General features: G+C 41.3%; 1 protein-coding gene across 1 annotated transcript in view; it reads right to left on the bottom strand.

Annotated features, from left to right (window-relative positions):
- ITIH6 (inter-alpha-trypsin inhibitor heavy chain family member 6) overlaps positions 1-14496 on the bottom strand; it is a 49039-nt gene that overhangs the window by 16899 nt on the left and 17644 nt on the right. The window contains exon 6 of the mRNA XM_017863055.1: positions 4097-4213. Coding sequence (XP_017718544.1) covers positions 4097-4213 — 117 coding nt within the window. The remainder of the gene's footprint in view (positions 1-4096; positions 4214-14496) is intronic.

Below are 14496 nucleotides of genomic sequence, written 5' to 3'. Positions count from 1 at the left end.
CTGTGAGCTCCACCCAGTTCGAGCTTCCCAGCGGCTTTGTTTACCTACTTAAGCCTCAGCAATGGTGGGCGCCCCTCCCCCAGCCTCGCTGCTGCCTTGTGGTTAGATCGCAGACTGCTGTGCTCGCAATGAGGGAGGCTCTGAGGCCGTGGGACCTTCCCGGCAAGGTGTGGGATATAATCTCTTGGTGTGCCCGTTTGCTTGAAGCTCAGTATTGGGGTGGGAGTTACCCGATTTTCCAGGTGCTGTGTCTCAGTTCCCCTGGCTAGGAAAAGGGATTCCCTTCCCCCTTGTGCTTCCCAGGTGAGGCGATGCCTCGCCCTGCTTCAGCTCTCACTGGTCGGGCTGCAGCAGCTGACCAGCACCGATTGTCCGGCACTCCCTAGTGAGATGACCCCAGTACCTCAGTTGAAAATGCAGAAATCACCGGTGTTCTGTGTTGCTGGCGCTGGGAGTTGGAGACTGGAGCTGTTCCTATTCGGCCATCTTGCTCCGCCCCCTCTTAATTGGTATATTTAAACCATTTATGATTACAGTCGTTACTGACATAGTTGGTTTAATATTTGCCATAGTTATAAATGTTTTCTCTTCTTTTAAAATTCTTTATTCTTATGTCTTCCACTTATTCTCTGGCTTCTCTAGTTTTAATTGGGCATTTTACATGATCCTGTTTTATCTTATCTCTTAGAATATGCATTAGACTTCAAACATTTTAGCAGTTCCCGTAGAGTTTACAGTATACATTTACAACCAATCCAAATCCACTTTCAAATGACACTACACAGCTTTATGCATAGTGCAACTACCTTGTAACAGAGTATTCCCAATTATTCCCTCCCATCCTATACAATATTACTCTCATTAATAATTTCACTTATTTATAAGCTATATTCACTAAATACATTGTTGTTTATTATTATTTTGAAAAAATATTATCTGTTAGGTCAGCTAATAAGAAAACTAAAGTATTTTATTTTACCTTCCTGTATTCTTTCTCTAACACTTTTCCTTTCTTTATGTAGATCCAAGTATCTGAGATATATCATTTTCTTCCTCTATGTAGAACTTCTTTTAACATTTCTTGCAAAGCAAGTTTATTGGTGACAATTCCCAAAATTTTGTTTGTTTGAGAAAGTCTTTATTTTTCTTTACTTTGGAAGAATAATTTTGATGTATACAGAATTCTAGGCTGGTGGGTTTTTCCCTTCAACACTTGTAGTATTTCACTCCACTTTCTTCTTGCTCCCATGGTTTCTGAAGAAAAGTCTGATATAGTTCATATCCTTGCTCTTCTATAGGTAAGGTACTTTTTCCTCTGGCTTTTAAAAGATTTTCTGCTGTCTGAATATGATAGGCCTAGGTGTAGATTGTTTAGTATTTATCCTGCTTTGTGTTCTCCTAAGCTTCTTGGACCTGAGGTTGGTGTGCATAATTCATTTTGGAAAATTTGTATCTATTATTAATTCAAGTATTTCTTCTGTTCCTTTCTGTCTTTCTTCTCCTTCTATTATTTCCATGATGCATATGTAACACTTTTAAAATTGTTCCACAATTCTTGAATATTCTAGGGTGTTTCTTAAAATTCTTTTTTATTTTTGTTTTTTAGCTTCAGGAATTTCTATGAATGTATCTTCAAGCTCATTGATTCTTTACCCAACCATGTCCAGTCTACTGATGAGTGAATCAAAGGGATTCTTCATTCCTGTTACAGTATTTCTGATATCCAGTATTTCCTTTTTATTTTCCTAGGGTTTTCATGTCTCTGCTTACATTACCATGTGTTGTCCTTATTTGTGGTGCACTCTATCATTAGTTTCCACAGCATATTAATCATGGGTTTAAAAATTCTTGGTTTGACCCATTAAAAAATTGGCAAAGGATATGAACAGATACTTCTGAAAAGAAGACATACATGTGTACAACAATCATATGAAAAAAATGCTTAACATCACTGATCATTAGAGAAATGGAAATCAAAACCACAATGAGATACCATCTCACACCAGTCAGAATGGCTATTAAATAGTTAAAAAACAACAACAACAGATGCTGGCAAGGTTGTGGAGTAAAGGGAATGCTTATATACTGTTGGTGGGAGGGTAAATTAGTTCAACCATTGTGGAAGATAGTGTGGCGATTCCTCAAAGATCTAAAAACAGAAATACCATTTGACCCAGCAATCCCATTACTGGGTATATACCCAAAGGAATATAAGTCGTTCTACCATAAAGATACATGCATATGTATGTTCACTGCAGCACAATTCACAATAGCAGAGACATGGAATCAACCTAAATGCCCATCAATAGTGGACTTGATAAAGAAAATATGGTACATATACACCATGAAATACTATGCAGCCATAAAAAAGAATGAAATCCTGTCCTTTGAGGGAACAGGGATGGGAACTGGAGGCAATCATCCTAAGTGAGTTAATGCAGGAGCAGAAAACCAATGCTACATGTTCTGACTTATCAGTGGGAGCTAAACATTGAATACACATGTACACAAAGAAGGGGACAACAGACACTGGGGCCTCCTTGAGGGTGGAAGGTCAGAGAAGGGGGAAGATTGAAAAATGATATATTACATACTGTGCTTATTACCTGGGTGACAAAATAATCTGTACACCAAACACCTGCAATAGTCAATTTACCCATGTAACAAACCTGCACGTATCCACTGAACCTAAAATAAAAGTTGGAAAAAAATATTTCAATAAAAAATAAAATTGTTTGATAATTTCATTTGGCAGGGTCTTGCTCTGTTGCCCCAGCCTGAGAGCAGTGGTGTGATCTTGGCTCACTGCAAGCTCCACTCACTGGGCTCAAACCATTTTCCAAATGTAGTCTCCTGAGTAGCTGGGACTACAGGTGTGCACCACCACACCTTGTTAATTTTTGTATTTTTAGTAGAGACAGGGTTTTGCCATGTTGCCCAGGCTGGTCTCAAACTCCTGGGCTCAAGTGATCCGCCTACCTCCGCTTCCCAAAGTGCTAGGATTACAAGCAGGAGCCACCGTGCCTGGCCAAAATTACTTCTAGTGTCCGTATTTTTGTTGCTTCTGTTGTCTTTGGTTTTCCCTAGTAACATTTTCTTAAATAGGGTTTGGGCTTGTAGTTCTATCAGCTGTAACTTTCCATTATTGTCGAGGAGCCCAGTTGATGTGGTGATAATGTGTGGAGTGAGAGGAAGCATTCTATACTCTTATGAGGAGGTCTCAGTCTTTTAGTGAATTGATGTCCCTGATATAGAAACTTTACAAGTGCTTCTGAGATTTTACCCCTCCTGATTGAGACAAAAAGGCTAGAAAGGGCTGGATTTGGGGAGATCCCTCCCCCTACACTGGGGCTGGGGAGCTGGCTTGGGGTACTACCCATTTTTCCCCAGGTTGCTCGACTCTGGTAAAACAAACTCAGCCTTAGGTCCCAAGGGCTATGTGATTGAAAGATTAAGGAGCAAAAGTTATATAATTGCAAGACACCAGAACAAAAAGCTCCAGGGTATTATGGTATGAAATGCTGCTTGCAGAACTTTATGGATTCAAGGGCTAAAGTCAAAGCGTGCTTGGTCTACGGCCTCAGAACTCTGACCCATGGGCACAGTGGTAGAAGTGCAACAAGATTAAAATTGATATTGCTTCTGACTCTATGGTTTCTAACTCTATAATACCAGTACTCTATACTATTAGGCCTTTAAAGTAAAAAAAAAAAAAAAAAAAAAAAATCAAAGACCCAAAACCTTGTGGCCTCAGGAAGACTCACAGTCTCTGTGACCTAAGGTTTTCTTGCTTCTGGATTCTAGGATCCCAGGGTGCTCTAGCTTGAGGGTCCTATATGACCCTGGGCTTTTGTGGTTGAGGGTCTCAATGGTTTCACATTGACCAATATGTCAATGTTCTTAGGACTCTGTGGCTGTAGGTCCACAGGCTCCTGTTAGGTAAGATACCAGGACCCTAGGGTAGGCCCAAGCCTGTAAGACTCAAGGGTCATGGGATGGTGGAATCTCTCCTCGCAGGGTCCCATTGTTACCACGCTCTCTGCTTTCTGGGTCTTCTGATACTAGGACTAAGAAAGGCTTCCAGGATCCTTGTTACCTGTTCCATCTTGGTACCAAACATGGAGCCGCTTACATCAATAACAAAAACCACATTCTTCTCCATAGGTGGAAGGCCTCTGGGGGCAAAGTAGTGAATGAAATAGCCATCGTAAATCTGGACCAAAAAAAAAAAAAAAAGTAAAACCAAGAAGGACTGTGAAAGCCAATCTAAATCAGGTCCCCTCTTATTTTCCTTCATAACACTGTGCTTTGTTTCCCAGGACTCCAGGACTTCTCACTGTTTCTAAACAGGCATGTGTGTAACTGTTTGCTCACTGTCCATCTCCTTCACCAGAACCACGTCTCTGCCATTCAGACCTTCATCCCGGGGCCTGCCCCAGAGCTGTGGAGGGAATGAGACAGGCTTGTAGCCCAGCACTCCAAGGATCAGGATCTCTCTAATATGTGAATTCCTGTCTGTGAGAGAGTTGGGCTTGCACAGCCTTAAGGGTCCCTAGGGATATTTTGCCTGGGCTGCAGGAACTTCAAGTATTGTTTTAACCTCCCTGTATAGAGTGAGCCTGGGGCCCAGCTCTTTGCTGCCAGGGGCTGGGAGTTGCAGGGCCTCCCTCTCCTCCTAAAACCTCCTTTCTGCTGTTGCTGGGCAGAGCAGGGAGAGGAGGAGGGAGCCTAAGCAGAGTGAGCTGTTTATTCAGAGGGGATTGGTTACACCAGGTACAGATGCCTTGGGCTGTCCTGGATGTGATTGGCTGCTGACTCCCCTCCCCCACTCCATTCTTCCCTCTGCTGAGCCTCCGGGCTGGGACAGCTGAGGGAAGGGGAGGGAGGCTAGGAGGGCCCCTCAGGACCAGTCTCAGCTCAGCTCAGCTCAGCTCAGTGATGTCTGCGCTGGCTGAGGGTCTGTGCTCCCCTGAAGCTGAAGCAGGCTCTGCCCAGGGTCACAGGCTTTTGCTCCTCTCTGCCCTTCAGGCACTCTCTGACCACAAGGCTGGACATTGCCTCTTCCCTCTCAGGGGGAAAGAGAAGATGGGAGGACATCCTGTTCTTCCCCTCCATCCCAGCCTTTGAATTAATTTACATGTGCAATTGCATTCTCTGTCTCCACTAATCCTGACACTCTGGTACAGTTCAAAAAGGCCTGTGTCACCCACACTACAACTGCCCAATCCAAGAGCAGAACCCAGTGGCTTCTGCACACCTCCCACACCTGGGCTGGTGAGAGCTCCTGGGAAATTCATGCCTACCTTTCCCTGATCCCATGCCCACCGGGGCCCCCACTTCCTATCACATAACCCACGGGCAGGACCTTGCTCACCAACCTCTCCCAGTCACCTCAGCAGTCATTCCATCCTACCCACCTGACTCAAGGAGAGAATTAAGAGCACAGAGCCAGGGACACTTTGACTGCCCACCCCACCCTTCTACAGGGTCCACATCCCCATACACCTCCTCCTTCAGCCTAAGGAAAGGTGGTCCTGCCTTGGACCCCATGCACTCCAAGTGCCCAGTCCCTCCAGTACTCCTCAGTTCCGCTCTCTCCAACTCCCTTTAATATGTACCCCACTGGGTCTTCCTTGAAATATAGAATTGTTTTGTCTTTTCCATGCACTAAGACTAGCTCTTGTCCCCCGTCCACTCCCAAACTTCTCTCTAGCCTCTTTTTTCCCTGGAGCATCACAGGCTGAGAAAGTGGGCACCCTCAATGGGCTCAAATGAAGATCACTCCCAGGGACCACCACAGACTGGCTACCGTGCCCACCCCGCATAGACACTTCCCTCACTAAAGGCAACCGTGACTAGCTTGCCTCCAAACTCAGTGGCTGGAAGAGGGGTGAAGCAAGATGGTGGAATAAAAAGCTCCACCAATCGTACCCCTAGGAAGGACACCGATTTAACAACCATCTACACACAAATAAGCACCTTCAAAAGAACCAAAAGCGCTGTACCTGGTTTTAAGTTCATATCAATGAAAGAGGCACTGAAAGAACAGTCTTGAATTGCCGACACCACCCCTACTCCACCCTCCAAGTCTGCCCCCAGCAGAGGAGGCAAGGTGTGCAAGAGCATTTCTTTGTGTTAGGGGAGGGAGAGTGCAGCTATTGTGAGGCATTGACCTCAGTGTTGCCCTCTTAGAGTACTAAAACAAACAAACAAACAAACAAACAAAAAACTGAACCAAACTCGGCTGATGCCTGCATATGGAGGAAGCATTCAAAACAGCCCTAGCTACACATGAATTACCCATGTCAGCATGTCAGCAGTTGGCACTTGAGCTCCTGCAAGCCTCGCCACCATGGACTAAAGTGCTTTAGGGCTCTAAATAAACTTGAAAGACAGCCTAGACACAAGGACTGCAACTCCTAGTAGGGGCCTAGTGCTGAACTGGGCCCAGAGACAGTGGACTTAGGGGGCACACAACCTACTGAGACACCAGCTGGGGCAGTTAAGTGAGTGCTAGCATCACCCCTCCTCTCACCCCAGGCTCCACAGCTTGTGGCTCCAAAAGAGACCCCTTCATTCTACTTGAAGACAGGAGAGGGAAGAGTGGAAAAGACTTTGTCTTGCATCTTGTATACCAGCTCAGCCGCAGAAGGATAGAGCACCAGTAAGAGTCGTGAGGCTCCTTTTCCAGGCCCTAACTCCCAAAACACATTTCTAGACACACTCTGGGCTAGAAGGAAACCTGCTGCCTTGAAGGGAAGGACCCAGTTCTGGCTGCATACTTCACCTGCTAAATGAAGAGCCCTTGGGCCCTGAATAACCAACAATAATGCCCAGGTACTACATTGAGGGCCTTGGGTGAGACTCTGAGACTTGCTGGCTTTAGGTGATGCACATTCCAAGCTGTGGTGGCTATTAGGAGAGAGTGCTTATGTTTTACAAAAGCAGAGGATAAAGTAAATTGGACATTGTCTTGAAGCTTAAGTACCAGTTTGGCCACAAGGGTGTAGAGCACCAAGCAGGCTCTTAAGGTCCTAGATTCTAGGCATTGGCTCTTGGATGGCCTAGAATCCAACTTCCGGTCCTCCCCTAGGCCATAGAAGAGCCTACTGCCCTGAAAGGTGAGGCTAAGGATAGGCAGCATATACCACAAGCTGACTGAAGAACCTTGGGGCCTTAAGGGAACATCGGTGGTTGTCTGTCAGTATTCCTTGTGAGTTGTGGTGGCAGTGGCCATGAGGTGAGGCTCTTCTGCCTTTGAAAAGGGGAAGGAAGAGTGAGAAGAAGTGTATTTTGTGGTTTGACTGCCAGTTTGCCAGCAGGACAATAGAAAACCAGGTAGAATTCTAAGGTGTTTGACTCTAGTCTCTGGCTCCTGGATGGCACCTCTGGATCCACCTAGGGTCTGAGGGAACTCACTATCCCAAAGTGAAGGACACAGGCCTGGTTGTTTTTGACACTTTCTGGACACTTTCTGATTGTACAGCCCCAGGGTCTTGAGTGAACAGAGGCAGAAGCCAGGACGTGTTACAGCAGGCCTGGGTGAGACCCAGTACTGCGCTGGCTTCAAGTCTGACCCAACGCAGTCACAGGTGGTGGCCACAGGAGTGTTTGTGTCAATCCACCCCCAGCTTCATGTAGCTCACAACAGAGAGAGAGAGAGAGAGAGAGAGAGAGAGAGAGAGAGAGAGAGAGAGAAAGAGAGAGAGAGAGAGAAAGACTTTGGGAGAAAGTAAGGAAAGCGAATTAGTCTGCCTGGTAATGGAAAGAATTCTCCCAGATATTGTCCAAGACCATGAAGGCAATACTTCCATGAGTCTGCAAGAACCACAGCATCACGAGGCTTGGGGTGCCCCTAAAGCAGATACAGCTTAGATCACAACATATACATACATTCGAATATCTGGAAAGCCTTCCCAAGAAGGACAGGTATGAGCAAGCCCAGACTGTGAAGACTGTAATAAATACTTAACTCTTCAATGCCCAGACACAGAAGAACATCTAAAAGTATCAAGACAATCCAGGAAAATATATGACATTACCAAATAAACTAAATAAGTCACCAGGGACCAATTCTGAAGAAATAGAGATATGTGACCTTTCAGACAGAGAATTCAAAATAGCTGTGTTGAGGAAACTCCAAGAAATTTGAGATAACACAGAGAAGGCATTCAGAATTCTATCAGATGAAAGTAACAAAGAGATTGCAATGAGATTGCAATAATTTAAAATAATCAAGCAGAAATTCTGGAAAATGCAATTGACATACTGAAAAATGCACCAGAGTCTTTTTTTTTTTTTTTTTTTTTTGAGACAGAGTCTCCCTCTGTCACCCAGGCTGGAGTGCAGTGGCATGATGTTGGCTCACTGCAACCTCTGCCTCCTGGGTTCAAGCGATTCTCCCACCTCAGCCTCCTGAGTAGCTGGGATTACAGGCATGTGCCACCATGCCCAGCTAATTTTGTATTTTAGTAGAGACAAGGTTTCACTATGTTGTCCAGGCTGGTCTCAAAGTCCTGACCTCAAGTGATCCACCTGTCTCAGCATCCCAAAGTGCTGGGATTAAAGGTGTGAGCCACTGCACCCGGACTGTACCTGAGTTTTTTAAAAGCAAAATTGTTCAAGCAGAAAAAACAATGAGTGAATTACAAGATAGGCTATTTGAAAATAAACAGTCAGAGGAGACAAAAGAAAAAAGAATAAGAAGCAATGAAGCATGCCTACAGGATCTAGAAAATAGCCACAGACGGGCAAATCTAAGAGTTAGTGGCCCTAATGAGGAGATAGAGAAAGAGATAGGGGTAGAAAGTTTATTCAGAGGGATAATAACAGAGAACTTTCCAAACCAAGAGAAAGATATCAATATCCAGATACAAGAAGGTGACAGAACACCAAGCAGATTTTACCCAAAAAAGACTACTTTGAGGAATTTAATAATCAAACTCCCAAAGGTCAAGGATAAAGAAAGGATCCTAAAAGCAGCAAGAGAAGAGAAACAAATAACAGGCAACACATCTCCAATATTCCTGTCAGCAGACTTTTCAGTGGAAATCTTTAAGGCTGAGAGAGTGTCACTACATATTTAAAACACTGAAGGAATAAACTACTGTTACCTAGAATAGTACATCTGGAGAAAATATCCCTCAAACGTGAAAGAGAAATAAAGAATTTCCCAGACAAAAAAGAGCTGAGGGATTTCATCGTTGCCAGACCTGTCCTACAAGACATGCTAAAGGGAGTACTTGAATCAGAAAGGAAAGGACATTACTGAGCAATAAATAATCACCTGAAGGTACAAAACTCACTGGTAATAGTAAGTACACAGAAAACACAAAATATTATAACAATGTTACAGTGGCATATAAACCACTCTCATGCTAAGTAGAAAGATTAAATGATAACCTAATCAAAAGTACTAAGTAAACAACTTTTCAAGACACAGTACAAGAAATTACAAATAGAAACAACAAAGAAATAAAAAGCAAGAGGATGAAGTTAAGGCATAGAGTTTTATTAGTTTTCTTTTGTTTGTTAGTGCAAACAGTGTTAAGTCGTTATCAGCTTAAAATAATGGTTAATAAGATAGTATTTACAGGCCTCATGGTAACCTCAAAACAAAAAACATACAAAGGATACATAGAAAATAAAATAGTAGGAAACTAAATCATATTACCAAAGAAAAATAATCTTGCTAAAGGAAGACAGGAAGGGAAAAAGAAGGACGAACAGACCACAAAACAAAAAAAAAAAAAAAAAAAAAAAAAAGGAAAACCCAATAAACCAATAACAAAATGGCAAGAGTAAATTCTTACTTGTCAATAATAACATCAAATGTAAATGGGCTTACCTCTCCAATCAAAAGACGTAGAATGGCTGAATGGATTAAAAAAATAAGACTCACTGATCTGTTGCCTATAAGAAAAACATTTCATCTATAAAGACACACATAGACTACAAATAAAGGGATGGAAGATGGTATTCCATGCCAATGGAAACAAACAAACAAAAAAGATAAGAAGGAGCCATACAGAGACAAAATCTACAAGAAGAGACAAAGAAGGTAACAATATAATGATAAAGGGGTCGATTTAGCAAGAGGATATAACAATTGTGAAAATATATGTACCCAACACTGGAGAACCAAGATATATAAAGTAAATATTATTAGAGCTAAAGGGAGAGATGGACTCCAACATGACAATCACTAGAGTCCTCAAGACCCCACATTCAGTACTGGACATCTTCCAGACAGAAAATCAACAAGGAAACATTGGACTTCATCTGCACTATAGTTCAGAAACCTAATAGATATTTACAGAACATTTCATCCAATGGCTGCAGAATATGCATTCTTTTCTTCAGCACATGGTTCATTCTCAAAGATAGACCATATATCAGGTCACAAAGCAAGACTGAAAATTTAAAACAATTCAAATACCATCAAGCATCTTCTCTGACCACAATGGAATAACACTAGAAATCAATAACAAAAGGAACTTTGGAAGACATAGAAATACACAGAAATTAAACAACATGCTCCTAAATGAACAGTGGGTCAATGAAGAAATTCAGAAAGAAATTGAAAAATTTCTCGAAACAGATGACAATGTAAAGACAACATAACAAAACCTATGGGATACAGCAAAAGCAGTTCTCAGAGGGAACTTTATAGCTATAAGTGCCTGCATCAAATAAGAAGAAAAATGTAAGCAACATAACAATGCATCTTAAGGAACCAGAAAAGCAAGAGCAAACCAAACCCTAAATTAGTAGAAGGAAACAAATAATAAAGTTGAGAATACAAATAAAGAAACTGAAACGAAGAAAACAATATAAAAGATCAAGGAAACAAAAAGGATTTCTTTTGTTTAAAGTTTAACAAAATTGGCAAACCTTTACCCAGACTAGTTAAAAAAAGGGAAGATCCAAATAAATAAAATCAGAGATGAAAAGTAGACATTACAAAGTGATACTGCAGAAATTCAAAGGATCATTAATACCTACTATGAGCAATTATATGCCAATAAGTTAGAAAATCTAAAAGAGGCCAGAGAACCCAGAAATAAGGCCACACATCTACAACTATCTGATCTTCAACAAACCTGACAAAAACAAGCAATGAGGAAAGGGTTTCCTATTCAGTAAATGGTGGTGGGATAACAGGCAAACCTTTTGCAGAAAAGTGAAACTGGACCCCTTCCTCATACCATATACAAAATTAACTCAAGATGTTTAAAACTTAAATGTAAAGTCCCAAACTATAAAAACCCTGGAAGACAACCTAGGCAATACCATTCTGGACATAGGAACGGGCAAAGATTTCATGATGAAGACGCCAAAAGCAGTTGCAACAAAAGCAAAAATGGACAAGTGGGATCCAATTAAACTAAACAGCTTCTACATAGCAAGGAAAACCATCAACAGAGTGAACAGACATAAGAAAATGTTTGCAAACCATGCATCTGACAAAGGTCTAATATGCAGCATCTATAAGGAACTTAAACAAATTTACAAGAAAAAAAACAAGCAGTCACATTAAAAAGTAAGTAAAGGCATGAACAGACACTTCTCAAAAGAAGACATACATGCGGCTAACAATCATATGAAAAAAAAGCTCAACATCGTTGATCATTATAGAAACACAAATCAAAACCACAATGAGATACCATCTCACAACTAGTCAGAATGGCTACTATTAAAAAGTCCAAAAGCAACAGATGCAGGCAAGGTTGCAGAGAAAAGGGAATGCTTAAACTCTGTTGGTGAGAGCATAAATTAGTTCAACCACTATGGAAGACAGTGTGGCAATTCCTCAAAAACCTAAAATCGGAAATAGCATTTGACCCAGCAATCCCATTACTGGGTATATAATCAAAGGAGTGTAAGTTTTATTATAAAGACACATGCATACATATGTCCATTGCAGCACTATATACAATAGCAAAGACATGGAATCAACCTAAATGTCCATCAGTGATAGACTGGATAAGAACATATGGTACATATACACCATGAAATAGTATGCAACCATTAAAAACAATGAGATTATGTTTTTAACAGGAACAGAGAAGAAGCTGGAGGCCATTATCCTTAGCAAACTAACACAGGAACAGAAAACCAAATACTGCATGTCCTCAATTATGAGTGGGAACTAAATAATGAGAACACATGGACGCATAGAGGGGAACAACACATAGTGGGGCCTGTCAGAGGGTGGAGTGTGGTAGGAGAGTGAGAATCAGGAAAAATAACTAACGGGTTTGGGCGCAGTGGCTCATGTCTGTAATCCCAGCACTTTCAAAACCGGAGGCGGGCAGATCACCTGAGGTCGGGAGTTCGAAATCAGCCTGACCAACACGGAGAAACCCCATCTCCACTAAAAATACAAAATTATCTGGGCGTGGTGGCACACGCCTGTAATCCCAGCTACTCAAGAGGCTGAGGCAGGCGGATTGCTTGAAAGCAGGAGACCGAGGTTGTGGTGAGCCGAGATTGTGCCATTGCACTCCAGCCTGGGCAACAAGAGTGAAACTCTGTCTCAAAATAATAATAATGATAATAATAAAATAAAATAAAATAACTAATGGGTACTAGGCTTAATGCTGGGGTGACAAAATAATCTGTACAACAAACCCCATGACCCATATTTACCTATATAACAAACCTGTATATCTACCCCTGAACTTAAAAGTTAAATTAACAAAAGAAAATCGAGAAGAAATGGACAAATTCCTAGACACATACAACCTAACCATGACTGAAGCATGAAGAAATTCGAACATGAACAGAACAATAACATGCAACAAGATCAGAGCCATGATAAAAAAAAAAATCTCCCAGTAAAGAAAGGACCAGGACCTGATGACTTCACCGCTGAATTCTACCAAACAGTTAAAGAAGAACCAATACAAATCCTACTCAAATTATTACAAAAAATAGAGGAAGATGGAATACTTCCAAACTCATTCTACATGGTCGGTATTGCCCAGATACCAAAACCAAAGACACATCAAAATTGAAAACTATAGGCCAATGACTCTGATGAATATGGATGTGAGTGCCCTCAACAAAATACTAGCAAACTGAACTCAATAACACATTCAAAAGATCATCATGACCAAGTGACCAAGTGGGATTTATCCCTGGGATGCAAGGATGGGTCAACATATGCAAAGCAATCAATGTGATACATTATATCAACTGAATGAAGGACAGAAACCATGCGATCATTTCAACTGATGCTGAAAAGCATTTAATAAAACTCAACATTTCTTCATGACAAAACCTTCAAAACACTGGGGATAGAAGGAACATACCTCAACATAATAAAAGCCATATATGACAGACCCATGGCTAGTATTATACTGAGTGGGGAGAAACTGAAAGCCTTTCCCCTAAGGGCTGGAGCATGACATGGATGCTCACTTTCACCACTGTTATTCAACAAAGTACTGGAAGTCCTACCTAGACCAATCAGACAAGAGAAAGAAATAAAGGGCATCCGAATTGGAAAGGAAGAAGTCAAATTATCCTTGTTTGCAGATGATCTGATCTTATACTTGGAAAACCCTAAACATCCCACAAAATATATTAGAACTGATAAACAAATGCAGGAAAGTTGTGGGATACAAAATCAACAAAACAAAATCAGTAGCATTTCTATATGCCAACAGTGAACAATCTGAAAAGAAAATTAAAAGAAACCCCATTTACAATAGCCACAAACAAAATTAAATACTAGGAATTAACTTGACCAAAGAAGTGGAACATCTCTATAATGAAAAGTATAAAACACTGTTAGAGAAAATCGAAGAGGACACTAAAAAATGGAAAGATATTCCATGTTCATGGATTGGAAGAATCAATATTGCTAAAATGTCCATACTACCCAAAGCAATCTACAGATTCAAAGCAATCCCTATCAAAATCGCAAAGAGATTCTTCACAGACATTGAAAAAACAATCCTAAAATCTAAATGGAACCAGAAAACACCCAGAATAACCAAAGCTATCCTAAGCCAGAAGAACAAAACTGGAGGAATCACATTATCTGACCTCAAATTATACTGGAGAGCTATAGCAACAAAACAGACTGGTACTGGGATAGAAACAGACACATAGACCGAGGGAAAACAATAGAGACCCCAGAAACAAATACACTAACCTATAGTGAACTGATTTTCAACACAGGAGCCAAGAACATACATTGGGGACAGAACAGTCTCTTCAATAAATGGTGCTGGGAAAACTGGATATCCATATGCAGAATAATGAAACTAGACCTCTCTCTCACCATATACAAAATCAAATCAAAATTGATTAAAGACTTAAATCTCAGACCTCAAACTATGATACTATTGATACTACAAGAAAACCTTGGGAAAAGCTCCAGGGCATTGGTTTGGGCGAAAATTTCTTGAATAATGCCCAGTAAGCACAAGCAACCGTAGTAAAAGTGGACAAATGAGATCACATCAAGTTAAAAGCTTCCACATT

Source organism: Rhinopithecus bieti, unplaced genomic scaffold, assembly GCF_001698545.2.
Source record: "Rhinopithecus bieti isolate Rb0 unplaced genomic scaffold, ASM169854v2 scaffold_68522, whole genome shotgun sequence".
In the NCBI taxonomy this organism is placed as follows: Eukaryota; Metazoa; Chordata; class Mammalia; order Primates; family Cercopithecidae; genus Rhinopithecus; species Rhinopithecus bieti.
Note: the sequence above shows the minus strand (reverse complement) of the source record. Positions and strands in the feature narration are given on the sequence as shown.